This window comes from Odocoileus virginianus, chromosome 8 (assembly GCF_023699985.2).
Source record: "Odocoileus virginianus isolate 20LAN1187 ecotype Illinois chromosome 8, Ovbor_1.2, whole genome shotgun sequence".
In the NCBI taxonomy this organism is placed as follows: Eukaryota; Metazoa; Chordata; class Mammalia; order Artiodactyla; family Cervidae; genus Odocoileus; species Odocoileus virginianus.
This window is the reverse complement of record NC_069681.1, coordinates 17,737,726-17,765,334: the sequence shown is the minus strand read 5'-3', so window position 1 is coordinate 17,765,334 and position 27,609 is coordinate 17,737,726. Positions and strand designations below refer to the sequence as shown.

At 41.7% G+C, this 27,609-nt stretch overlaps 2 protein-coding genes and 1 long non-coding RNA gene across 7 annotated transcripts in view; 1 reads left to right on the top strand and 2 right to left on the bottom strand.

Moving 5' to 3' along the window:
* CDADC1 (cytidine and dCMP deaminase domain containing 1) overlaps positions 1 to 18,016 on the bottom strand; it is a 32,094-nt gene extending 14,078 nt beyond the window's left edge. For 2 of the 4 annotated variants that reach the window (XM_020904027.2, XM_020904028.2), the window contains exons 1-6: positions 17,896 to 18,016; positions 17,040 to 17,137; positions 12,410 to 12,484; positions 9,175 to 9,352; positions 5,873 to 6,442; positions 1,739 to 1,788 (exon numbers count right to left, since the gene is read on the bottom strand). In XM_020904027.2, coding sequence (XP_020759686.2) covers positions 1,739 to 1,788; positions 5,873 to 6,442; positions 9,175 to 9,352; positions 12,410 to 12,484; positions 17,040 to 17,137; positions 17,896 to 17,977 — 1,053 coding nt within the window. In that variant the 5' untranslated portion in view covers positions 17,978 to 18,016. Of the gene's footprint in view, positions 1 to 1,738; positions 1,789 to 5,872; positions 6,443 to 9,174; positions 9,353 to 12,409; positions 12,485 to 15,970; positions 16,051 to 17,039; positions 17,138 to 17,895 lie in introns of those variants that run through there. The other 2 variants (XM_020904029.2, XM_070471250.1) reach the window with 2 other exon arrangements.
* Positions 18,017 to 18,109: 93 nt separating this feature from the next.
* On the top strand, positions 18,110 to 26,313 carry LOC110144119 (uncharacterized). Of its 2 annotated transcripts, none has more exons than XR_011488997.1 (3): positions 18,110 to 18,206; positions 20,611 to 21,207; positions 23,441 to 26,313. It is a non-coding gene; the product is annotated as an uncharacterized lncRNA (long non-coding RNA). The 2 variants fall into 2 exon arrangements; XR_011488998.1 differs by lacking the exon at positions 23,441 to 26,313 and adding an exon at positions 22,082 to 23,412.
* Positions 25,055 to 27,536, bottom strand: MLNR (motilin receptor). The gene is made up of 2 exons (XM_020903987.2): positions 26,642 to 27,536; positions 25,055 to 25,868 (listed from the first exon to the last, which is right to left on the bottom strand). The coding sequence occupies exons 1-2, from the start codon at positions 27,534 to 27,536 to the stop codon at positions 25,498 to 25,500; spliced, it is 1,266 nt and encodes a 421-aa protein (XP_020759646.2). The 3' UTR covers positions 25,055 to 25,497.
* Positions 27,537 to 27,609: the final 73 nt, after the last annotated feature.

Below are 27,609 nucleotides of genomic sequence, written 5' to 3'. Positions count from 1 at the left end.
TCTTTCTAGCCCTTAAAGCACACCTATTATAGTGGTCCATACAGAGCAGGTACTCTATATTATTATAAATTATTGTTAATTTATTATATGCTCTGTGCTGTGCTACTGGCTAGCAAGTCAGAACTTCTAAAAATATTCTGAACAATTTCTGTTTGGGGTTAAACACGTGCTATTATATATATAGTTGGAAAATAAATAATGTATTTTCCTTTCATCTTTATGTTTACTGAACCTCTATTGCGTGTATGTATGTGTGTGTGTGTGTGTGTGTGTGTGTATATATATAATAGAACTTCCTACTTAAGTGGCATTTTTCTTTCTCCTTGTCAGTGGCATATTAGGTGTTAATATGAATGCTTTATCAACTCTAAGAGTGAAGTATTTAATAAACCAAACCTGTTCATAATAGTTGGGAGCTATAAACCTCACAAAATTTCAATATATTAATATTATAATTACTCATGTGATAGTATCAACAGTATCATATTTACTGTCTCCTAGTTCCATTCCTTCTCAACACATCCCCATAATTTCAAGTCCTCATCATCTCTTTTCTTAATCTCCCTACTTCCTGTCTAGCCCCACTTTATTTTTAAAATGGGAATCTGATCATTTTTCCACTTAAGATATTGTTGGATTGCACTGTCCAATACAGGAGCCATTAGGCACACGTGGTTAGTGCAAACCGAGAGGTGCCAGAAGATGCCCTGGAGAAGGAACTGGCAACCCACTCCAGGGTTCCTGCCTGGAAGGTCTCATGGACAGAGGAGCCTAGTGGGCTACAGGCAAGGGGGTCGCAGAAGAGTCTGACATGACTGAAGTGACTAAACAACAACAAATTAGTATAAAATACACATAGAATTATTAAGACTCAATACTCCCCTCAAATGCAAAATATTTTATTAAAAATATTAACCAATATTTCTATATTGGTTACATGCTGAAATGGTAATATTTCTCAACAGGTGATTAAGTATATTCCTAAAATTAATTCACCTGTTTCTTATTTTTTTTTAATGAGGCTCCTAAGAATTTTTAAATCACATATGTGGCTTGCTTTTTATTTCTGCTGGTTAATGCCATGCTAGGGTATCCCCGCTGTCGAAAAGATAAAGTCTAAACTCTCCATGGTATACAAAATTCTTCATGGTGCAGCCTAATTTTTTTGTTACTCTACTAAACATAGGACTCTGGACTCCAATGTGCCAAATCACTTGCATTTCCCCATATTCTTACACATTACCTTTGCATGTTACCCTCCGAGTCCCACTAACTTGTTCTGCTGATGAACTCCTCCTCATTCTTCAATACTAATAGCACCTGACCTCCTCCAGGAATGCTTTACTTATTTCTCCGAGCAGAGAAAGAGGCCTCCTCTATGCTCTCACGATGTCATGTTATGATTACGGTTATATGCCCGTCTCTTTTCACCTCTGTCTCCATCACTAGACTGTGTAAGGCCATGAAGGGTGGAATATGTGGCCTTTAACTTCCCACTGTTCACGGGGGGTACAGAGTCTACCCCGTCCTGTGGAAGGTGTTGAATGAAGGTTTACTAAATGAATGTATCTATCCAGAAAACTGCTGAAAGAAAGCACAAAATGTTTTTAGAACTTAATAAATACCCTAATAAGAAATACTAATCCCCATGGGTCAACAAAATGTCATGCACTTAAGATCAAAATATGTTAAATAAAGTCAAGTTTAAATGATTATAAAGAATTAATTTCACACTTACAGATTTTCCTTCTGCCCAGATGACTGCCCCGACTCCTGTTTTATGATCCTCTGAAAGATACATGGCATGTGACTCAGTGAAAACCAATGATCTGTTAGTTTCAGAAATAGTTTTTCCAAAAATAATAAACATGTTTATTGAAATATACTGCATAAATGTAGCGGCAATCCTTGACAACATCACTAATTATGGAAAAGTATGAGAATAAATACTGGCAAACATAGAATATGGGAGCTAGGTATGAACTAATTATAGACAGTGTCACTACCAAACCAGTCATAGATGATGCTGTGCAGAGATCACTGCAGTAGCAGTGTCCACACTTTGGTGATTTCAAAGCTGTAACCAGACTTTAGGGTAACTTAACTGAATTTTCACCAAGTCAGTTTTTAAATACCTATTTCTAATAGATGATGAAAGTAAGACAGAAGTTTCTGAACTAATGGATTTGGTTTAATAGAATAACCATTCACAACAATCAAATGTGTCTTTTCCTAACAATTTTTGCACTCTCATCAGGGAAAATACATTTCATGGACGTGTTCTTGCTATGAAAAAAGTTCAAACTCATAAACATATATCCTTATGGGCCTTCACATCCATATATATATACACACACACACACACACATATTGCTGGAATATACATGAAAGGAGTTTTAATTTATACAAAATGATGTCTTTTCCCTGACCTTCAGAGTTTACCTTGTGGGGAGAAGAAAGCCAAGTTGGTGACATGACGCTCGTTTCTAAATCAAGTGGTAGAAGTTATAAATATTAGATTAAAATTTCCCTGCAGAACCAATTTAATTACTTTGCAACAAGCAAAGCTCTATTTCTTTAAACTATTAACCTTACACAGAAAATACAACACCAAAATAGAAATTCTACATATTCAAATTAAGTAATTAAGATTTTAGGTCTCTTTACCCAACCTGCTTGCCTTCCTCTGACATGAAGAATTTCATAACCAAGACTTCCCTTTACTGATACCTGAGTCCCTACACTCATGAAGCTCATGGTCTGGTGTGGGAGGAAGGTGGTAACGAGAAAGAGTCTAAAAGCAAAGGCAGTGTGCTGGGCTATAAAGGAAAGGAGCATGATACTGAGGAACAGTGTGACAGGAATGTACTTTAGAGGTGGAGACTGTCAGCAAAGGGATTTGGGGATAAACAAAGTCTTGTGCCTTCCAAGATCTTCAGAATATAACATGGTGAGAAAAGAACATAATTATGGCTTTATGATCATTTCTAAGGCAAATAGCAGAAGCTAAAAATGAAAACCTCTAAGTAAAATTGTACTTAATACATGCATAAATCTGAAACAAAAAATGAAAAACTCATAGAAATTTTTCAAATCCCAAGCTTTTAATTTTAAAAGTTAAAAATATTAACTTTATCTAGAGAGCTTAGGGCAGTGAATAACATATGGTAAAAGTTCAAAAACCGTTTGCTGAATGAAAAAAACAGTAATATGATTTTAATGAAATAAGAATATCTATTTGCTGGGGGTGGGGAGAGAAATTCTTCATATCAAGTCTACTTTTCCTACCACTTCCTGTCTTTCCTAGAAGACACTAAGTATTCTTCATATTATTATTTTTCAGTCCAGGAGCCACTTTTTCTGTTTCAGCCTAAGGACAGACTAAATCTTGTCAAGAGGGGGAAAAATGTGATTTTTTAAAAATTTTCTTCTTTTTTAAGAATTTTGTTTATGGCTGTGCTGGGTCTTCACTGCTGCGCAAGCTTTTCTCTAATTGCGGTGAGCGGGGGCTATTCTTGCTGGGACTAGTTGCCGTGCTAGAGCTTCCCGCTGAGGTGCTTCTCGTTGCAGAGCGTGGGCTCTCATCTAGGTCGCCCAGGCTTCAGGAGCTGGGGCACATGGGCCCAGCAGCTGCAGCTCCCGAGCTCTCCAGCACAGGTTCAATAGCACCTGGGCTTAGCTGTCTCACAGGACGTGGATCTTCCTGGATCAGGGATTGAAGTCGTGTCTCCTGCATTGGCAGACAGGTTCTTTCCACCGAGCCACCAGGGAAGCCCCCCAAAACGTCATTTTTAAACTAAGCTCCACTGTTCAGCTAAGGTTAGTTTCACCAAAAGAATACACTTTACTACATGTCTTTTGAAATTGGAATAAAATTTCATCCATATACAATGGAGAAGGTTTCACTCAGCTCTCAAGGTTGGATGACAGATGAGGTAATTTCTCAAAAATCATTTCACAGCTGTAATTTTTGTAAAACTTCTTAAAAAAAAAATCTTTCATGTCTATAAATTGCTACCCAGGATCCGCTCATTCACAGGGTTTTCTCTGTGTACCCTCGAAGGAAAGGTCAACTTGTAATCACTAAGCCAAACTCCTAGGACCCTTTGATCACCGAAAGTCAGAGGACTCTTTGCTATTGTTTTGGAACACAGGCATGGTTATTTTCACTCCCAATTCTGTGGTCACATCAGGGTTTGTCCAAGTGTGGTCCATAGACCAACTGCATCAGAATCACTGGACGCTTGTTCAAAAGGTAGACTCCTGACCCCCATGGAAACTCCCTCACTTAACCTCTCCAAGGGAGGCAGCAGACTTGGGAAGCTGGATTTCTCATGAGCATCGCCTCAACTGAAAGTTGGGAATCACTGAGTTATGATTTGAAACAGTTAATTAAGCTTTTTGGCTATATCACCCTACTTTCATCATCAACATTGTGTGGTTCAGGAGGAAGGCATAATTGTCAGCTTTGGAAAACACCTAGTCTAATGGAAAACAGGACATAAAAAGAAATCAAAACTCACACTTAAACAAGATAGATAAGATGCGATGCCCTACAGTTGTTTGGCATCATACAGTCTGTGCCTGTAGTAGAATCCAATTCTTTTAAGAATCGCGTGATGATTAACCCTGTTGATTGTTGGAATCCCTTGCAGAATTTTAAAAATTCACAGGCCTAGGACATACCCACAGGGACCAGGCTTAGTAGGTCTGGGTTAGAATTTGAGCATTTGTACTTAGGACTCCCCTGGTGGCTCAGATGGTAAAGCATCTGCCCACAATGTGGGAGACCTGGGTTCGATCCCTGTGTCAGGAAGATCCTCTGGAGAAGGAAATGGGAACCCACTCCAGTACTCTTGCCTGGAAAATCCCATGGGCAGAGGAACCTGGTGGGCTATAGCCCATGGGGTCGCAAAGAGTCGGACAAGACTGAATAACTTTCACTTTTAATAAAGGTTTCTATGGTGATCCTGACAAGCTGCCTTTAAAAACTCCATTTTACTGAAATTACTTCAACCCGTGGTCTTTGTTGAGCGTGCACTGCAGACCAGTGCATCTATATGGACTTTTTCTGAAGATTTTCTCTATCCTCCTTCTCTTCTTGGGATAAGTTTTAAAATTCCTACTATATAGCCCACTCACCAGATATTCCTCTACTGTTCCTTCTGCCGGCATTTTCTTTTCCTTATTTCAAAGCCGCATTTTAAAAAGTGATCATCATTCTACTTTCAAAAATGTTATGTCTGGTAAGATGTAAAAACACTATTCTGTAACTGGAAATATAGATAACACACTTTATCATGATAAGGTAAAATTCCCAAGTAATATTTTCCTTCTTCACATACTCATGTACAACTTAATAAAGTAAAAATTGTTTGATTTCTCCCCTTGCTGTTTGAAAACATACCAGAAATTGGAAGAATCTGCCAAATTTTCTTTACTTTGATTCTTCTGGTTATTAGAAATTCATATTTTTAGTTAAAAGATTTTTAAAGTTTTTACTAAATACTGAATACATATAGAATATTGAGCAGTTAAAAAAGAGGACTAATTCTGGTTCTCTCTTTTTGTCCTTTCTCTAGTGGAGGGCTCATTCAATTGGGAAATGATGAAAGCAAGAAGCAGAAAGGGCTGAATTAGATCCTGATTTATAAATACAGCATTCAATACAGGCCACAAGAAATCCTAAAACTGCTCTAAGAAAGAGTTGTGTACTCAAGGGTCTCACTAACTTCTCTATGTTGGTATGAGCAGCAACACTTTAGTATCTAAGAGTCAATAAAGGCTACCAGAAGTGAAATGAACACCATTTTATGTCTGACACAAATACAACCCCATCAACCCCGATTTAGGAACTAAGCGTGTAACTCACCAGTTCGATACGCCAGTAACCTGGCCTGAATCATGCAGTGCCTTGCAATTTCTTGTGGCAAACTTTGATTGTGAATTTCATTACTGTGTTCCGTGTTGCCACAATAAAATCCGTAGTGTTTAAAGTTGGGCACGCTGGAAGCTACTGCGGCCAGGAGAAGGACAAGGTCTTTCATGTTCTGCCTTAGATTGCTAAAGTACGGATTCTCACACAAGTTCTCCAAACCTATAGTCATCAGTATTTGCTTATGCATTTCTTCACTGGAAACCAAAAATATCATTTCATATTCTTTTATTCTCTCTTGTTTACATTCAGAATAAAAATCAAAGTTAGTGTCTGGCAATGTTTTGGAAATTTTTTGAATAAAGTCACATTTGTAAGAGGTCTCCTCTACAAACTGCACCATGTAACACACCACAGGCTGAAGTAAGACACACACGTGGGCCCGACTGTTTGACTTCAGTCTTTCCACTGCTTTGGCATCTAACTTTGCATCTTCGAAACCAGAAGCCTCAGTGAGCAAACTTATTTCTGGGTCAGCAGGCCAATATGAAATTCGATTAACTCCAGCTGAAATACAAAAATATGAAAGGTAGTTAGCAGATGCCTGGTGAAATTAAGGGTTTTCTTGATAAATCCATTATACCATTGCGGTAGATCCTGAGGTCCCAATGTAATAAATGTCTACTACCAAATCACCAGTAACATAGCCCAAGTGTTGGCAAATTATGGCCACATGCCAAATCTGCCCCGTTGCCTACTCTTGTACAGCTTCCGGGTCAAGAGTGGCTTTCACAGCTTTAAATAGTTGAGAAAATCAAAAGGAAAATACTTGTAACACAATGAAAATTACATAAAATTCAAATTTCAGTGCCCGTAAAGATTTGTGGGAACACAAATCATTGACATAGTCTCATTGTTTCTGTACTATGATGGATTAGCTGAGCTGAGAGCTGAATAGCTGTATGAATACGATACAGCCTGCAAAGCCTAAAATACTTACTATGAGGCCCTTTATAGGATATGTTTGCTGACAACAAAGCCCATGGGAAGTATCTATGGAATCAATGGTTTTGCTAAGTGTGGTCCCAAAGCCCAGAGCTAGGAAGATGTACCAGGGTCCTCCCAGTAATGAAATGGCTGCTTCTAGAAATAGTACAGCATAACTGATATTGACTAGAGTTTTGAACCTAAAATAAACAATTCATCCACACATGAAAAATGAACTGGTACTTTAAACTCTTTCTCTGGGAAGCTCATCTAAGAAAATATTTGAAGTAAAGACAAAAAATAAAAATTCATGTACGTATATGTTTCATGCAGCATTGTTTAAAACAGTAAAAATAGAAAAAAATCTAAATGGCCAAAATGGGGGAACAGTTTAACACATTACAGTCCTCCTCATAATAAAATATAAAGTTATCCAAAACATCCACAAAGAATTTATAACGTGATAGGAACAGGGAAGCAGGGGGAGAGGAAGAAGTGTGAACTGCTTTTATGAATGCAAAATTAAAGACAAAACAACAAACTGGAAGGAACATTTTTCAGTCAAAGTAGCGGAGGAAAAGTGAGTCATTTTAATCTGGGCTGCTGTGCTCAGCGGCTCAGTCATGTCCGACGCTTTGCGACCCCATGGGCTGTAGCCCGCCAGGCTCCTCTGTCCACGGGACTCTCCAGGCAAGAGGACTGGAGGGGGTTGCCATGCCCTCCTCCAGGGGGATCTTTCTGACCTGCATCAAACCCAGAAGCTGGATCAAACCCAGCAGTACTGCAGGTGGATTCTTTACCGCTGAGCCACCAAGGAGTCCCACCTTTAACGTACAGAGATCGAAATTCTTGAGAGCACATGTGAATTGACAAGAGAGAAAGTAAATTTACAAAAGAGAAAGCAAAACTGAATAGCAAACATGAAAACAGTTTTAAATTTGTGTTTGGAACTGAACAACAAGACGCATGATACAGAATTAAACGCATAAATGTTCATCAATTAATTAGTACTTAAAACAAAGAAACCCCTTTGCTCACATCTTATATAATTTCCATTAGAAAAGGCATTTATGTTTTTTTATCATTGTGCCCAGAGGTGAATAGACAGATGGCCCAAAGGTTTTCTATATTCAAAATAATAAACACCTGAGTTGAACAAACGCACACTTCTATCTACTCCTTGCTACTACAGACTTGCTGTGGCTGGGGCTGCAGGGGAACTGTGAAGGCCTCCTTTGAAGGAGGCTCCAGCCATGAGACCACTTCTTCGGGAAGTGCCTATAGCTCAAGGGAACTCCCCTTACCACCAATCTGATCTTTACTCTCCTGCATTGGCAGGCAGATTCCTTACCACTAGCCACCTGGGAAGCTCATGTAAAAGACATACCATTTTTTAAATAGGAAAATGGTCTGGATACATACCTAGGTGCAAAACAGAACCATAAACACAGAGATTAGAGACCAGCCCAGCGTGTATAGATAGCTATACACTAATTCTTTATGCTCCTCCTTCAAGGGGTAGAGTAGCCACTGGGAGGCAGCCACCCAGCCAGGAATTCCAGTTCCCACAATGGACACAAACAGAAGTGGTGTCTGTGACTTCCCCAGGCCAGGGTTTTTGAGAAATGGGTACGCTTTCTCTTGCTTTCCCTAGTGGCTCAGTGGTAAAGAATCCGCCTGCCAACACAGGAGACTTGCATTTGATCCCTGAGGCTGGAAGACCCCCTGGAGAAGTAAATGACAACCCACTACAGTATTCATGCCTGGGAAATCCCATGGACAGAGGAGCCTGGTGGGCTACAGTTCACGAGGTCACAAAAGCAGCAGACAAGACTTAGAGGCTAAACAACAATAACAAAGCAACATTTTTCAAACATTCAAAGAGTCGGACACGACTTAGTGACTAAACAACAACATGACTCCTCTACCCTGTCTCCAGACACAGGAGAGGCCAGCAGGGATTCCAGAAGCAATATAACAGAATATGCTGAGGCCCAGAGATCAAGCACGTAACAGCTGGCTGCTGTTCGCTAACACCTGCAATGAACTATTACATGCGTGATGAGTGTCTAATATATTCAGCCACTGGAATGTTGGTGTTTGTTAAAGCAGCTAGTATTAGTCTACCAATACACTGAGGGTCATCTAACTAGTAAGTGACAGCTGAGACCAGAATACATGTTTTCCGATTCTTCTTACAGTATATCAAACTGTCTTCATATACATATGTATATTTTTAAATTATATTAGGCAATTTGATTTGTTCTCAGATAAATGCGATTAATCCCCAACAAAGCCTTATCTGCACTTACCATTTACAATCATTTTCAAACAAGCAGAACATGGCTTTCTGGAAAAATAGAGATCACAGTTTTTCAGCTTTGACCCATGTTTTATCAGAGCAATTTTCCCAGCATGTAAATCTTCACTTGAACAGTGGAGACCAACAATTTTCATATTTTTCACCACCACAAGACCAGTTTTCTTCACCTATATTAAAATATAAAAGTAATTTATTTTATAATATCTAATGATCATATCATGGATTATACTTGATTTATGAATAAAATGAAAGTTTAATTCTTTTTTTTTTTTGTAAAGTTTAATTTTTCATCTGAACATAGTTTGAACAAATGTACATTTCTCATTAGGTCCAAAAAATTTTCTGAAGGTTTAAAGTGTTGACTTTATACCAGAAATTTTCTAAATCTAGGCTTTCTTAACCAAACAAGCATTTAATTATCACAAATTTATCCTAGTAAAAAATGAATTACTTTTTACCCTAGTAAAGGGCAATAATGAAGTTGATTTGACTTGTTTCTTATAGCATATAGCCTAAGACTACTTAGTACTGAGGTTCTAGATAGTAAAAAGGAAAAATTTGGCAAACCCTGTGATTTTACACATGGGTAAGTGAAGCCCAGGAAATTTACATGACTTTCTGAAAGACTCACAGATGGTAAAAGCCAGAACTAAATCAGAGGTCATCTTAAATTTAAAAAAAGAAATTATTTTTTTATTGAAGTATAGTTGATTTACAACGCTGTATTAGTTACTGCTGTAAAGCAAAGTGACTCAGTTACACATTATACATTCATTTTTTTATGTACATTCTTTTCTGTTATGGTTAACCATAGGATATTGAATATAGTTTTCCATGCTATGTAATAGGACTCTGCCGTTTATCCATTCTATATAGATAAAAGTTTACATCTACTAACTAAAAATTTTTTAATTGATCATATTTTGCTTTTTATTCTTATTTATTTACTTATTTGGCTTTGGCATGTGGGATTTTAGTTCCCTGACTGGCGACTGAACCTGTGCCCTCTGCATTGGGAGCACAGTGTCTTAACCACTGGACCATGAGGGCAGTCCCTAAAATATTTAAATGCTGACTAAAATAAAGATAATTCCCAACTTCTTTCTAACAAACGATTCTACTAATTTTTAAAACTATGGCAGTCTAGACTAACGTGGTTAGGATCCACCTCCCACAAATATATAGGTTATTTATAATTTTGTAAATGTTTTAAAACATATCGTCAGGCTCAAGGAAAGGAAGACATAACCTCAGGTGTTAGAAGGAGAGAGAACTCAGAGCAAGGGCAGTAAGCCACAGCCGCCTCGGCGTCTCCCGCCCACAGCAGGGGGCTGGGCTGACTTACTTTTCAATCCCAGAAGCTGGGCATGGGCTGAAGGGCTAAAGAGTGGTTCCTTTAAACCTAAGGTGACCTAATTTATACAGATACTAATCAGAAAGGCAGCTGCAACAATCTTACATCAGATAAAACACATTAAGGTTAAAAATCAGTTCTGTGTGTGCCACAAAACAGCCTTTTTCACAGCAAAAGATTCTGAAGGAAGAGACATAAAACTAATCCTTGGGTTCATAAGGGATTTTATAATACGAGGGGGACTTGGGCTAAGAACAGTGTCCATTATTCGCTATTCCCTTTCAAAAAGATTTTACTCTAAAGTTATTCCCAAGAGGACACGTTTGAAATCACTTTCAAGAAGAGACCAAACTAAAAGAGCCAAGTTTCAGTTTCAGTTATGAGTATAAATTTCTGTAACGGTGGAAAATGAGACTCAGTGGAATATCTAAAAATCATTCTTAAAAAATGAAGCATTACTCATCAATTAATTTTTTTATTGGAACAATCTTTTAGGCCACATTTATCACTTTTTTTGTTGTTGAGAGTACTTTTTACTTTCAAAAATATCTTTTTTTCCTTCCCATTTTGTTTCTAGCTAGGGCCAAAACCTCAAGTTTGAGACCAGGATCCTCCCATCCCAGACTTAAAGCCAATAAAAGCCTCTGTTGCATTCCATTCTGGGACCTCTGCTCACTTCAACTCCCAGAAGACTAAATCTTTGCAGTGAGTCACTGTTCTGGATCCTGGTTTTGCTTCACTTCACTAACATCTTGGCAAGTCGTCTACGTAATCCTAATTACAGAGTTTTACAGTAAAACAGAACAGAAGTGAAAGAGGACAGTCTGTTTTGTATACGTTCATTACTTTTTTCCTTTTGCCTTTCTTATAATTAAAAACATCTAAATATCCTCAAACAAATTATTTCTATATTCTTGTTGAGCATTTTCGAGACTCACTCTCAGAAATAACCAGAAGTCTCCAGGAATGTACATCAAGGTAACTTTTTTGTACAACAAGGTAACTTTTTTCCAAATATGAATGTTATGTCTCCAGTCCACACCCAATGAATCACAGTCTCTCTGGAAAACTCAAAGATTAAGATAGCAAGGAAATACTATGCATATTAAAAAGAATGAGGCTCATCTGGTCAGGTTTGGGCTTTGATGTTACTCTACTTATAAGCTAGTAAATTGGCCTGGTACTGTTTCATAGATGATAGCAGAAGGCATCCTAAGTCAGAAACAACTATGGTTCACAGTACAGCAAGCAGTGTGAGCCTATGTCTGCAATGGTTCCCTGGCCCACAAGCGGTCATGTGGACAGGCCTATATAGATTTCTAGACACAAAGTGAGCTAGCTGCGTGATAGGAGAGGAACACTGTGCTCGGGAATTCTGCTGTGTTTTATTGAGAATAGTGAGCAAACCTGTTCTATGTCCCAGAGAGAGACATTACTTCAACCTTCAAGGTTACCTGCTGCAAACTCAACTCCTGAGAAATGGCCTGGGCAAAGCACATTCTTGGTGAGACCAGCAGGATGTGTTGGAGTTTGAGAGAATATGGAACAGCGTTTCTCAACACATTCTATATGAACTCATATGGGAAGGTGACTAGGGTGAAATTTGAAAATGTTTAAAAAAAAAAAAAAGAGCAAGATGGAGGAACAGATATAGACTAAATAATCCTATCTGGTCTCACCTCCCCACCCACAGCCTCTGGAGAGACATACACAGTCTTGTAAATGTATGATTTTTAGAAAGGTACACAAAAACTCTCCTGGAAATGGGAAAGGGGAACTTGAATATAAAAGAAACTTCTATTCTACTTTGTATCATCCCTTTTGCTTTGTTATTATGAACATGTCTTTTTTAAAAATCATAAAAATGCACCTGTTTTTTGTCAGCAGATACTCTGGCCGTCTCTTCATTGTCTCCTAAGGGTCCATGCTTTCCTTCCTCCTTTTCCTAATTAAAAGCAGATTGGGGCAGGGGGGGTGGGGGGGAAAGATTAGTACATAAAATGTGATTAATTCAATATTTCCTATGTAAAAAACAGGAAGTGGAGGAAGTAATGATGTTGGTAATAAAATGATGGCGGTGTGGATGGTGGTAGTGGTGGTGCTGACTGTATGTACCACGATAATAATAATACCTAACAGTTACCATGTATCTGGTCCTAAATCACTTTCTTTAATTATCCCAGCTTTACAAAGTAGCGATAATTATTCTCATTTTCCAGATGAAGAAACTGTGGATAGAGATTAAATATCTCAACCATGGTCACAGAGCTAATAAATGGGTAAGCAGGGATCTGAGCCCCTAATCCACTGTCTTCACTATTATGCTATATTACTTCTGTCCTGGAAAAGTATGTGAAGTCTTTCACCATAAAGATAAGGTCCCAGAGGACACCATGGGAAGAGCTGGGAGAGAAAGACAGTACATGATGTACAGAGAAATATGAGGGAACAATGCAGATATTCTAAAGTCTTACTGAAGTAATATTCAGGAAATTTTAGGTAAGTCCTACTTAACTGAAATTTAAAACTATGAACCAGTAGGAGAGATAACTATTTTTAAATGACAGCCATGTTCAATAATAGATTTCTAGTCCAAAATATTTTTTTCAAATTTATTTATTTTAATTGGAGGCTGATTACTTCACAATATTGTAGTGGTTTTTGCCATACATTGACATGAATCAGCCATGGGTATACATGTGTTCCCATCCTGAACCACCCTCCCACCTCCCTCCCCATCCCATCCCTCTAGGTCATCCCAGTGCGCCAGCCCTGAGTGCCCTGTCTCATGCATCTAACCTGGACTGGTGATCTGTTTCACATATGATAATACACATGTTTCAATGCTATTCTCTCAAATCATCCCACCCTCGCCTTCTCCCACAAAGTTCAAAAGACTGTTCTATACATCTGTGTCTCTTTTTCTGTCTCGCATATAGGGTTATCGTTACCATCTTTCTAAATTCCATATATATGCGTTAGTATACTGTATTGGTGTTTTTTTTTCTGGCTTACTTCACTCTGTATAATAGGCTCCAGTTTCATCCACCTCATTAGAACTGATTCAAATGTATTCTTTTTAATGGCTGAGTAATATACCATTGTGTATTCCAAAATTTTTAAGTACTTATGGTGTTTTTTTTCCCTCAGAAGTCCCACTCATTTATCTAGTTTTAGATTGGATAATTAAAAATTCTTATTCTTTATACTATGTATACTTTGCTGAACAATCCTCAAGACACATTCATACAGTGTAAATATTTGACAACACAGAAAACTCAGATAGCAGTTATATTGAGAAATGGTTGTAGTTAATAATTCCCTAAGGTTGGCAAAAATTATAATTTAAATGTGCAGTAATAAGAGAATAGACATATTACATTGACAGGATGGATTGTTATGCAATCATTAAGATGACAATAAAATGATAAAAACCTAGAAGAAAACAAGTGGTAAGCTTCTTGACATAGGTTTTGGCGATTTTTTGAATCTGACACCAAAAGCAAAAGAGCAAAAGCAAAAATAAACAACTGGAAATATAACAAACTAAAAAGCTTGTTGAGCTGGAGAAAATATTTGCAAATCACATATCTGACAAAAGGCTAATATTCAAAATATATAAAGAACTCACACAACTCAGCAGCAAAAAAAAAAGTCCAACAAATCCAATTAAAAAATGGGCAGAAGATCCGAATAGACATTTTTCCAAAGATATACAGATGGTCAACAGGTAAACAAAAAGATACTGTACATCATTAATTATCAGGGAAGTGCAAATCAAAACCACAATGAGATATCACCTCACACCTGTTCAAATGGCTGTCATCAAAAAAGCTAGAACTGCCAAGTGTTAGGGAGGGTGTGGGGAAAGGGAACCCTCAGGCACTGCTGCTGAGACTGCAAATTGGTTCAGGCACTATGGAAAACAGTATGGTGGTTCTTCTAAAAATTAAAAACAGAACTATAACATGAACCAGCAATTTCACTTCTGGGTATTTATTGAAAGAAGATGAAAACACTAACTTGAAGAGAGATATGCACTCGCAATGTTCACTGCAGCATTATTTACTTACAATAGCCCAAATATGAAGACAACCTCAGCATCCATCAACAGATGAATGGAGAAGAAACACTGTGTGAGTATTCAATACACACAATGGAGTATTATTTAGCCATAGAACAGAATGAAATCTTGTCATCTACAACAACATAAACGGGTCTCAAGGGCATCATGCTAACTGAAGTAAGACAGAGAAAGACAAAGACCGTATGATCTCTCTTATATGGGATTCTCAAAAGAAACAATCAAAAATCCCCAAGTTCAAAGATACAGAGAACAGAATGATGGTTGACAAAGATAGGGGTAAGGGTGGGAGAAATTGCTGAACCACTGGCCACTCTGAAAGCATTAGACTAAGTTGCCACTCCAGTGTTTATAACAGTATTACAACATGAGCATTTTCAATGTTGTTAAGTCAAACGGGCAGGATACAGAATTAAATGATATCCAATGAATAAAGGAAATAGAGCAAAAAGATTGTGAAACAGCACCAAAACATTAGTAGTCTCCAAGTGGTGCAATTATGAGGGATTTTTTTCCTTCTATTTTGTAAATAATAAACATGTATTATTTTTGTAACACATAAAAATATTTTATTTTTAAAAAGACAAAGATTTTTAGAGTGTCAAAAGCAGTGTTTCCAATACAAGTACACGTGAAATGGCATCTTAAGAGTTTCTGTGGCTTACTTTCTATAGCAAAAGCAGGATAAAGAATTTAAGTGAAACGAATTTATTACTTTAGCTTAGAGAACACTTTTCTTAATAGGAAAAAGATCTTAACTTTGTGAACATCATGTGCAATTAATAGTGGAATTATTTATATAAATTAATGTGCCTGTCTGATGGAAAAGAACAAGATATATTTTAGGGTGTGTGTGTGTGTGTGTGTGTGTGTGTGTGTGTGTAGTGTGTATGAATGAATTAAAATGATACCAAATTTTATATTACAAAAGTTTCTTCAAAATTATTAGTCAATTTGTAAAAAGCCCCGCTTTTAATTAATGTTTAATTGAAATACATTTGACATATAACATTGTAAAATATTAAGGTGTACATTAATTTGATACATTTGTATATTATGATTGCCATTATAGCAATAATTAGCAACTCAATCATGTTACACAACTATTCACTTCTTTCTAGTAGTTGGAATAGTTAAATTCTAGTCTCTTAGCAAGTTTGATGATTATAAAACAATATTGTTTTCTGCATTCCCTGCGACTGTGCACTAGATCTCCAGGGCTTATTTACTACTCATAAGCCTGTACCCTTAAACAACATCTATCTTGTCCCCTCAGCCCCCAGTAACCACCATTTTACTCTCTCCGAGTTTGGCCATACAGTACTTGTCTTTCTCTGTCTGACTTACTCATTTTGCATAATGTGCTCAAGGTCCATTTATTATGCCACAAATAGGAGGATGTCCTTCCGTCTCACAGCTGAGTAACACTGCAATGTAAAGTCCAACTTTTAAATACACTTTAAAAGGCTTAAATCTTAAACATTTGCTTCTCTCTCTTTAAGACAAATTCCATCAGCAAAAAAAAATCCCCAAACCAAAAAAACCAACGGCTTGGCAATCTTCTATTTTCATAAAACAATACTAAGCTATTAACAACTAGGAAGGATAAAGGACTTCAAAATCCATGAAGAAAATGAAGAACTTTCTCAAAGCCAATAATAGAAAGTGGTTGAAAAATAGGAAATAAAAATGCACAACATCTTAAATAATGTTTTATTTATAAAACATTTCACATAGGTATTGGGAGAAAATCACTCCAAGAACTATCATTTTATCATGAAGTAAATTCCCTATCTACACATGGACCTTACACTCTTCACAAAAGTTAACTCAATATGAGTCACAGGCCAAAAAACTATAACACTCCTAGAAAATAAGCATAGGAGAAAACCTAGATGATCTTGAGTATGGCAAAGACTTTTAAAATACAACACCAAAGGCATGATGCATGAAGGAAATCAATGGTAAGTTGGACTTCATTAAAATTAAAAACCACTCTGCAAAAGACAAAGTCTCAAGAGAATGAGAAGACAAGTCACAGACTAGGAGAAAATATTTATAATAGACACATCTGATAAGACTGCTCTCCAAAATATACAAAGAACTCTTAAAAGTCAACAATAAGAAAACAGACAACCTGATTAAAATGTGGGCCGAAGACCTTAACAGCCAGCTGACCAAAGAAAATACAGATGGCAGTCTGAAAGCGTAACTGTTAATATTCTATTTTTAGTCTGGAAAGCGAAACCATCACAGCTATGAACTACAAGCATCACACTAAACCACGCAAGTGTTTTGCAAATTTGAAGGCTTGGTGAGTTTGTTTTTAAGTGTGACCGAAACTAGAGCAATAAAATCAGATTTTAGACCACCGCTTGCCTAAAGATTGAAAAACTATCTACGAAACAAATTATACCTGAGATTTCTGTCTTTGGGTTTTCACCGCTGGGAAGAGTTCCATCCAGAGACTGAGCAGAGTGAAAAGGTTGACTTTAGAAAGCCTTGGTATTTCACCTACAAAAAGAGGGGGCAAACACTTAAAACTTTTACTGATGATGAAAATCAGAACTAAGCTCACTTCCACTTGGGAGCTGCAGCCTTGGCTCCGCTGTTTTAGCAAGAGGCAGAGAAAAAGGATTCGTGTGCAAAAGAATCAAAGCACTTTCTTATCAGAAAGTTTCAGCCTCCATAAGGGCAACCTCTTCCAGCACCTTCCGAAGTTGGGCCCTCTTTCACCCAGCAGGGAAAAAAGAGTACAAGTGATGCACGTAGCTATGAGAACTATATTTTTAAAAAGTTATGACAAGTCTTTGCATCGGAGATCACGGTGAAGCAAGCTTCACTCTGAAGTGATGAGGCGCTGCAACAAGGGCAGGGATTAGAACATAAACTAAAAATACGGTGACCTTAAAAGGTAAAGCAGCTGAAATACAGGAAAGCGCCGCGTGCGGTTAATTTTGGAATCAAATTTAAAAAACAACACAAAACACGGTTTAGGGAATTTTCAGGCTCGCCGATCCCCCGAGATCCCAGCTCCAGGACCTGGGAGGAAAAAGTAAAGGGGAGTGAGGCGTGAGCGCAACTTCAGAAGCCAGTGCAGCCGGGCCAGGAGATCCCGGTGACCGAGGCGGGGACGCGCCCGGGGCAGGGATGGGACACCCAGGAGCAGAAACGCAGGCGAAGAAGAGCAAGCAGCAAACCCGGAGTGAAACGGCGGGAGACGCGCAGAGCAGAGAGAGGCTGACGGCGGGAGCAGGATTCGGGGCACTCACCGGTCATGCTGCCCGTCTGGGTGCTGACTGACCGTCCGGCCCCCGCGCTCTCCAGATTTTGCATCTGCCCCACTTCTCTCATCCCCAGCCTAGCGGCCTCTGCTGCCCAGGGAACCTCTCGCAGTCCTGCATGATCTTTGCCCCAGCAACCCCACCTCGCGCCTCCTCCCAGCAACAGACAGTACGGCGACGGCCAACTCGGCGCATTCAGATGACGCACGAGCTCGACGGCCATTTCCGGGCGCCCTGTGTGACGTCACGGCGAGGCGCGGCCGCGGTGGCACAGGGGCTGCTCCTCCCTTGGCGACCCGGCAAGTAGTAGGGGACACGGGGCCGTGGATCATTTGACGCTCGTGTTTGCGTTCTTAGGGTTTGCTGAATGAAGTCTGGTCTCTTGACGATGTCTTGGCTCGAAGTCCCAAGTTGCGCACACTTGGCGAGGGCGAAGAGGTCTTCGCATACGTGAGAGTTGGCCCGAGAGTGAAGGAAAATTGAAATGGAAGTCAGTGTTAATCACTCAGTCTCTCCCACTCTTTGCGATCCCATGGACTGTAGCCCCCCTGGTTGCTCTGTCCGTGGGATTCTCCAGGCAGGAATACTAGAGTGGGTTGCCAATTCCTCCTCCAGGAGATTTTCCCGACCCAGGGACTGAACCCAGGTCTCCTGCATTACAGGCAGATGCTTTACTGCCTGAGCCACTAAGATGGAAACTAGCCCCCATTCAGTTAGCGGTCAAGGTCTCAGGGAGTTTGAGAGGCGAATGAGGTGGGAGCTGGGCGGTCCCAGGTGGTTATCCTCTAAGGTTGGCCGGCGCTGGGCAACTTAGTGCCGGGGACCGCCACAAGAACATCCTGCTGCTGCTTAAACACATGAAGACTTTGAGGGTAGAACTGTCCTCAGGAAATTGAGGATGGAGGAAGTGGCCCTTGGAAAATCTGAGAGGTATCAGACATTGTGGATTTGTGCTCAGTGCAATTTAGTTTTATTATTTTATGTGTCCTAGGCATGACTCAGAATGAAGCGCCTCCCTCCCCCCAGTGACTCAGCCCATTTTCCATCACCAACCTAAGCTGTTATCATGATTTGAAATATTTAAAAAATAGGCACAAAAACTGCTCCGAGACTATGAAAGCAAAAGCCAACGTTATGAGAGTACATTATTTTGTAAAAGACTGAAGAGAATTTTCAGTGTTGATGGATATGACTGTGGTTCATTAATTGTCACTGTTGTGTAGTATTTCATTGTAGCTATATACCACAATTTATTTACCCATATTTGAGTCACGAGGCATTTGCTCTATCTCCAGCTTCTTGCTATTGCAAGCAATGCTGCTTTAAACTTTTTTGTATTGGAGAAGGAAATGGCATCCCACTCCTATTCTTGCCTGGAAAATCCCATGGACTGAGGATCCTGGTAGGCTACAGTCCATGGGGTGGCAAACAGTCTGACACGACTGAGCAACTTCACTTATTATGTTCATATGGATGAGCTTCTTTAGGGACTACACTTAGGAGTAGAATTCTTGAGTTGTCAAGTTCTCCAGATACTGCTGAAAAGTTTTCTGGAGAGACTGGACCAATTTACATAGCTCTGTATCCCCACTAATTCTTGGGTATTGTCAAACTTTTAATGTTTACCAATCTGGTTGGCATAAAATGATATCTTGTGGTTATGATTTTCCCTGATTTCTACTTAGATGCACTGCTCATACATGTGTCCTTTCTATGAAATACCTGTTAACCATTTTTCTATTTTGTAGTTATTTCTTATTCATTTGTAAACATCCTTTATACATCCTCGATACTCATTCTTGGGTGGGAATGTGTATGGTAAATGTCTTCTCCCCATTTGTCACTTGCTTTTTCATTTAATTATTTTTTCAGTGCATAGTTCTTTATTTTAATGTGCCAAACATACAAATAATTTTCTTAAGTGGGTTTTGTATCTTTTCATAAAGCATTTTTATCTGTTTATAAAGATATCTTTTGTCTATGTCAATTATATGTTTTTTAATAGTAACTTTTTTATTTCCTCTAAAAGCCATAAGTTTTTCCTTTCATATTTATATCATCATTCATCTAGAATTTAATTTTGTGTATGATGTTAGGTTGGAATCCACTTTCTTTTCCACTTGGATAATCAGTTAGCCCAGCATGTCATGTATCAAGTTTCCATATGTACGTAAATCTGTTCCTGGGTTCTATATTGTATGTTATTGGTTTATTATACCTCTGCCCCCTTAACTCCTCCCCCCACCCCAAAAACACCTTATTTTCTTCAGGAGTATCCTAGTTATTCTTGACCCTTTAATCTTCCATGTAAGTTTTATTTTACTTGTTTATTTTTAAAATATTTATATATTGCATTGGAAGGCTGGAGTCTTAACCACTGGACCGCCAGGGAAGTCCTGTCAAATGACTATTTGGCGAGCTTAATCGGAGAATGGGGAAGAAAGGAGGGAGAGACAAATGGAGGGGATGGAGGAAGGCAGGGAGGGCTATTATGTTTATCACAAATTTTCTTAAAAACTCAGTGATCCCAGGTAGCGCAGTGCCCGTAAAGAATCACTAATTAAGATGCTCAACATCTAACTAATTAAGATGCTCAACATCAACTAATAAGATGCTCAACATCACTAATTAGTATCCCTCCCCGCTTTATGTATCATTTACTTATTTTCTGTAGATAACTTGGATCTCTTCCTTTTATTCTAGGTCCTGCTGATTGGGAACATTGGTGCTAGCAGTGTGTGTATTTGGATAGAATCCTCTTACAATAAAACAAGCTGAGGTCCCAGGGAGCTCATCGTGTCTGTGCTGGATTTGTTGGTACTGGTGACATTTGGCAGAGACTGAACACCTGGCTTGTAGAAGGAAACCTACCTCACCCTCGGTCTTGCTCTGGTATTTGGAAGGCACACCACGACCAATGACCGTGCCTCCTGCATGCCTGGGGATGAGGTCCCTGCGGGACTGATAGCGGTCCCTGCGGAACTGATAGCGGTCCCTGCGGGACTGATAGCGACCCCTGGTGGCCAGTGCACCCTTGTACAAAGGATCGGCCCTCGTGCGGTCGTTTCAGGCAAGAAGGTAACCTTGAGCACCACCCTGCATCCAGAAATTGAGGTTTCCTGAAGAGTTCTTGGAAGGCAGTTCCTGGCGGCACTTCAACCTCAAAGAAGCAAAGAGAAGCCAAAACAAAATCCAGACGCCCTTCATGGCACATTTGCTTTGTTATGGAGGGCAGCGCTGCCAGAGAGAAGTCACTTCTCAAGTTTTCCACATATTGTCCCTCTTGGTTTCCTCAGAAAGGTAAACTTGGTGCCACATAGATCACTGCGCTACAACGTAAGGCTGTCCAGGGGCCCTGAGGACGTCTGTGCCCCCACGAGGTAGCAAGGACGAGCAGGCCCGCCTCCTGTGATGTCCTGGGGCTCTCCGCCATTGGCGGCCTGGGAGCAGCCAGGCGGTGGGCCTGGTATCAGGGTCCACGACCATGCTTTGTGAGGCTCCCCGTGTGTGCAGCACCTTCTGGACTGGGTTTGGGCGTTTCTGAAGCAGCAGCCTGAAGAGGTTCTCTGATAATTCATGTTAGAAGTCAAGGGACTGGAGGGAGGGGTAGGAATGAGAGGACAGGTAAGAGGAAATAGGGACCTAATGCTGGTGGACCAGCTACTTGAATCAACTTTATAACAATGATGGTGGTAATGATAATGGTATCTTACAGTACAGAGCGTTTTCTACGTTCCAGGCTCTGTTATAGCTACTTTGCATGTGTTCAGTGCTCAGTCACGTCCAACTCTTTTTTGACCCCATGGACTGTAGCCCACCAGGCTCCTCTGTCCATGGGATTTCCCAGGCAAGAATACTGGAGTGGGTTGCCATTTCCTTCTCCAGGGGATATTCCTGATCCAGAGATTGAACCCACGTCTACTGCGTTGGCAGGCGGGTTCTTTACCACTGAGCCAATTGGGAAGTCCAGCCCTTTTTATATATTCATTGACTCCTTCCAACAACCGTATGAAGTATGTATTTTTATTTTTATCCCTACTGATAAGAACCGAGACATTGAGTACCTTGATCAAGCAGACACAGCTTGAGAGGGGTGGGAGAAAGATATAAATGCTCATCACTTCATTTAATACAACATCTATGATGCAGATTTTCATCGATCTCCATTTTACAGGCAAGGAAGCTAAGGCCCTTGGACCAGCAGCATCAGCATCATTTAGGAGCTTATTAGGAATGCAGAACCTTGGGCCCTACTTCAGACCTACCAAAGCAGAATCTGTACAGAACCACCTTTTTTTTTTTTTTTTAAATCACTTGAAATTCTGTAGGCCTTTCTGATGTCAGTGCTTTTATTGGCCTGTGAGCTGAATCTGTGGTTAGTCTAGACAATACAGTCATACATTTCAAGGCCAAAAAGGCCATTCAAAAGTCGAGATGATTTCAACCCCATAACACGAACTAAAGTTTCTATTTTGTCATGCACTTTGCTCGGTGAGTATTTGTGGAGTCAATTAATGAAACACAAACCCTTCCCCAAGGTTGGTGCCTCACTTGAAAAAAGCTGGGGGGCTCAAAGAGAGTTCTCTCTGGGGGCAGTGAGAGTTCCCAGTCAGAGCATCCAGGACACCATCCGCAGGGCAGAGGGAGGCCCAGGACTGAAATCGCAGCCATCTAGCCCTCTCCAGTGACCCTTGACTTGAGACCCGTGAGGGCACTCCTCACATCTTCCCATGATGCCTCTCCCCTTAACAGCTAGTGGTCAACACAAGAGGACACTTTCTGCTGTGCTAGAGAACACTTTGGGGGTTCCCAGGTGGTGCTAATAGTAAAGAATCTACCTGCCAATGCAGGGGACATGGGTTTGATCCCTGGGTCAGGAAGATCCCCCTGAAGAGGGAAATAGCAACCCACTCCAGTATTCTTGCCTGGAAAATCCCATGGACAGAGGAGCCTGATCGGCTACAATCCATGAGGTTGCAAAAGGTTAGACATGACTAAACACAGAACAATTTTAGACCTTAGAACAACTTTTCAAATATTTTTGACTATGACCCACAATGAGAATACATTTTATTTTATGAACCATGAAAGATACCAACTGATACATAATTGCAACAAAAGTTTCACAACATAACAATTGGCCTTAGTACCCGTGATACACCAATTATTCTATTCACATTCCAATAAACATATGACAGACTGCACTCATCTCACAATCTGCTGATGGGTGAGGTGGGCATTTTGAAAGCAGGTGCCCAGCCACCCACAGGAGCAATGGAATTCAGAGACTCCATCTCAGGGACCCAGTGGTGATAAGAAAGGGTGATACTCCTTGTGACACCTGGAAACACACATCTGTCACAGGAAAGTGTGATGTAGATCCCTCTTTTCTAGAATCTGAACAAGAAAGCTCAAAGGAGAGCTCTTTGCTTCTAAAACTTTATACCATAAATAAAACATTATAAATAAAAACATAAAAGCATTATACTATAAATAAGGTATCAATAAAGTCCTTAGCCATGATTTTCCACAGGGAAGAAGCCACTCTGACTGCCCCAGAGAGGAACTCCCATGAGAAGAAAGACTGTGGTTGCAGCTCCAGCACGTGTCCCTTCAGGCCACCAAGTAGAGGCGTGGCGGAGGCCCAAGGCCGCATGGAGCACAGTGAGGCCCCCCCAGCAGTGTCCCCAGCAACAGCGTCTCAGAGCCTCCGACATGGTCTTTTGTGTTGTGTGACTCTTGGGAAGGTGGGTGCAGCATGCAGTGTTTTTCTATCATAGCTGACCACAGAATCCTTTTTTCAAATGCTCTCTTAAAATCTGCAGAACACAGTTTAGGGACTGCTGCCCCAAGTGACCAGTATGCCTCTTCCATTAGTTGGCAGAAACACAAGTATAGACAGGAGGCTTCCTCGCTGCTTCACGAGGGCAGGGCCAGGGTGTTAGGATGCTTCAAGGGGGCTTGAAGGCATCATGTACATAGCTAATCACATGAAAAAGCATGAAAGAGGACCTGGTCAGCATGTGGAGCAGACCCTTTTTTATGGAGTCACCATTTGTAGCTCATAGCTGAGCTAGTTGCATCCTGCTTACCTCCAGGGGCCACCATTCATAAGACCCTGGCAGTGGATGAGGCCCTTTGGAGTTCGCAGAGGCAGCAGTAGCCCTCTAGAAACAGGTTTATGTTTCAAACTGTAAAAAAACAATGTTACACAGTTGTTTGCCAGAATATCCAGTACAGTCTGTCTCACCCTGACTGCATCCATTGTTGTTGTTCAGTCACCCAGTTGTGTCCGACTCTTTGCGACCCCGTGGACTGCAGCACACCAGGCTCCCCTGTCCTTCACTGTCTCCTGGAGCGTGCTCAAGCTCCTGCCCATTGAGTCTGTGATGCCATCCAACCATCTCATCCTCTGTCGCCCCCTTCTCACGCCCCCAGTCTTTCCCTTGACTCATGTTTTTCTGTAAGTGTAGCTTCTCAGGGTGGGAGTGGGTAAGGCTCTTAAGAGATCAGACTCAGACCTGAGACTTGAATCCATCACTGCTTAGCCCACCAAGCCAAGGCAAATAAGGCATATTAAAGCTCTTATCAATGTGATCGCAGTCTCTTTGTGGAAGCCAAATCCTGCTGCAGCTCCCTGCCCGCAGGCTTCAGTGACTAGGTTCTGAACAGAGGGGACTGTGCCTAAAGTAAATGATTTTCTCTGAGCCTGAGAGAGGGGAGACCCCCGATCCCTCAACTCTACCCAGAATTCCTTTCACTTGTTTCTAAACATTTTTGCTGCCATATGTAAACATTAAGTAATATCTTAAATCAAACTCTCATTATCCTGGATTCCTTGTAGATGCACCATCACATTTATCTAAAACATAAAACAAAAATGGCACGTAACACATACATCTAAAACAAAATACACCTCTGACCTCACAGGTGACAGTTTTTATGGCACCGTCTGTCTGGATTACTTGTTAACTGGAAAATGAGTGTCATATCCTGAGAGTAGGAGAGTGAGGACCTAAAAAACCTCCCCAGAGCACATTTTGTGATGTGGGATTTCAGGAGGATGAAATGAACTTCCCCAAGGAGGTACATGAAATGAAAGCCAGAGAGATTGGTACAGATACATCTCATACCTTTGTTTTAAAAAAAAAAAAAATCCATGCTAAGTTGCTGACAAACTTGCAAAATGTCAACCACTCTTTCTTGTTATTGTTATAGTCGCTAAGTTGTGTCCAACTCTTTGCAACCCCATGGACTGCAGCATGCCAGGCTTTCTTGTCCTTCACCATCTCCTGGAGCTTGCTCAAACTCATGTCCATTGAGTCAGTGATGCCATCCAACCATCTCATCGTCTGTGGCCCCCGTCTCCTCCTTTCCTCAATTTTTCTCAGCATCAGGGTCTTTAACAGTGAGTTGGCTCTTCCCATCGGGTGGCCCAAGTATTGGAGCATCAGCTTCAACATCAGTCCTTCCAATGAGTATTTAGGGTTGATTTCCTTATATTGCAAAGTGTCAGCTACTCTTTCCAATTCTCCCTAACAGCGTCTGTTCCCCTTCCTGATTCTTTGCGCCCTACAGATCTGTTTTCCCTTAAGTCCCAGAGCCACGGGACAGGGCGCAGGGTTTAGCGGTGCTAGTTGCTGACATCGGCACGTTGGCGCTGTCCTCCGTGCAGCCCGCCCTGACACCGGCGGAGTTCCCTGCGGCCTCCCTGCTTCTGCAGAAACCTCTCTGTCTGGACCATCTGGCCAGCAGCAGTTTCCAGGCCGCTGCTCTATACTTCTTTGAAATGAGGTTGTAGAGGATGGGGTTGATGGAGGCGCTCAGATAGAAAAGTTGCAGAGCAACGATGTTAAAGTACTGAGAGAAGTACATCATCTGGGAATCTTTGGTATTTATGTAAATGATTCTGCCAACGTGGAAAGGCAACCAGCAAACTATAAACGCCAGAACCACCACCACTGCAAGACAAAACACAGGCACCAGAATTAGCTAAAGCATCCGAAAACAAGAGTTCCCACTGAAGCAATAATTAACAGCGAAATAAATAAAACTCTTGCCTAGCCAGATCCCCACCCCAGAAAAACTACCAGGTTACAGACAACATTGATATCTGCTTTGAAATTGAATATTCGAGAACAACTAACAACAACTGAATATTCAGCTCATACATGCACTACCAAGGCCGGACATAAACCAGAGAGAGTGATTTCTACTAACAAGTTCTAACAAGTAGAAATCGTTTCTTTCCACAAACCTGTTTCAGAAACATGTTCTCTATTTTCCGTTGAAAAGAATTTTGCAACGTCTGCACAATCTTTATTATTTTTTTTTGTTGTTGTTACGGGCACGATTCACTTCAGTCTTCAGGATACCATAACATTTATTAAAGAAACTTTATCTTAATGTGAGGTATCCTGTCTTCTCCCGGGTTCTGTGAATAATTCCACATCTGCCGCGTCTAACAGACACAGGCGGTGGGCTTAAGAGCCTGCAATCATTCATCTTGGATCAGTTTAGCTCTCTGCTCACAGAGGCTTTGGAAATAATAGTTATTTACCAGACCCGGCTATCCCACCGTTAGGGGGGCTCCCTGGGTGACACAGGGCTCCTAGAAGACGGGAGATGGTTTTCTACGGAGAGTGGAGGGATAAACAGGTGGAGGCTGGGGTCGAACCACAAAAGGAAGCCAGCGCGCGGTTGGGGTGTTTGGAACAGAGGCGCCGCCACTTACGCAGGACGCGGACCGTCTGCCGGTGGCCCTTCTCCCGGCCGGAGGTGGTCGGGCCTCGCAGCTGCCCGCGGCTCCTCCACAGCTCGCGACCGATGAGCCCGTAGAGGACGCTGAGGCATAGGAAGGGCAGGAAGAAGTAGGCGGTGGTGACCCACAGCATGACGCGCAGCGCGCCCACCCGCGCCGGGCTCGGCCGGCACTCCCGGCTGAACAGCGCGGCGGCGGCGGCTGCTTCGGGCCCCGACGGCGGGGACCGCGGGGAAGCCAGAGAGGACCCCAGGAAGGGCGGCGGCGGCAAGGGGGAGGGCCGCGCGGTGCCGTTAAGGTCCCGGAGCGCATCGTGGCCGGGGTCCTGCTCGACGCCCACCAGAAAGAAGAAGGGCCCGGCGGAGAGCAGCGCCACGGCCCAGAGAGCGGCGATAAGCGCGCGGACGCGGCGCCGGGTGACCAAGACGCGCGCCCGGAGCGGGCGGCAGACGGCCAGGTAGCGCTCCACGGCGAGCGCCGTCATGTGCAGCAGCGTGGCGTAGGTGCAGCCCTCGCCCACGTAGAGTGAGAGGCGGCAGAGGAGCTGCCCGAACACCCAGGGCCGCGAGCGCCACAGGCGGTACAGGTCGAAGGGGAGCCCGAGCAGGATGAGCAGGTCGGACACGGCCATGCTGCCCAGGTATAAGTTGGTGGTGGTCCGCATGTCCCGGTAGCGCCCGATCAGCAGCACCGTAACCACGTTGCCGCTCACCCCGACGGCGAACAGCCCCAGGCACACGGCGGTCACGGGCACCAGCGCCCCCAGGGGGAAGGGCGAGCAGCGGCGCTCGTCGCACGGCAGCAGCGCGGCCCACGGCGGCTCCCCGGCGCCCCGCCAAGCGTGGCTACGGTTCCCGGGGCTGCCCATGGGCGCGGCGCGCGGGGCAGACGCACGGACGCGCGCGGGGTCCCCGGGGCAGGGCCGGGTGCCTAGCGCCTGG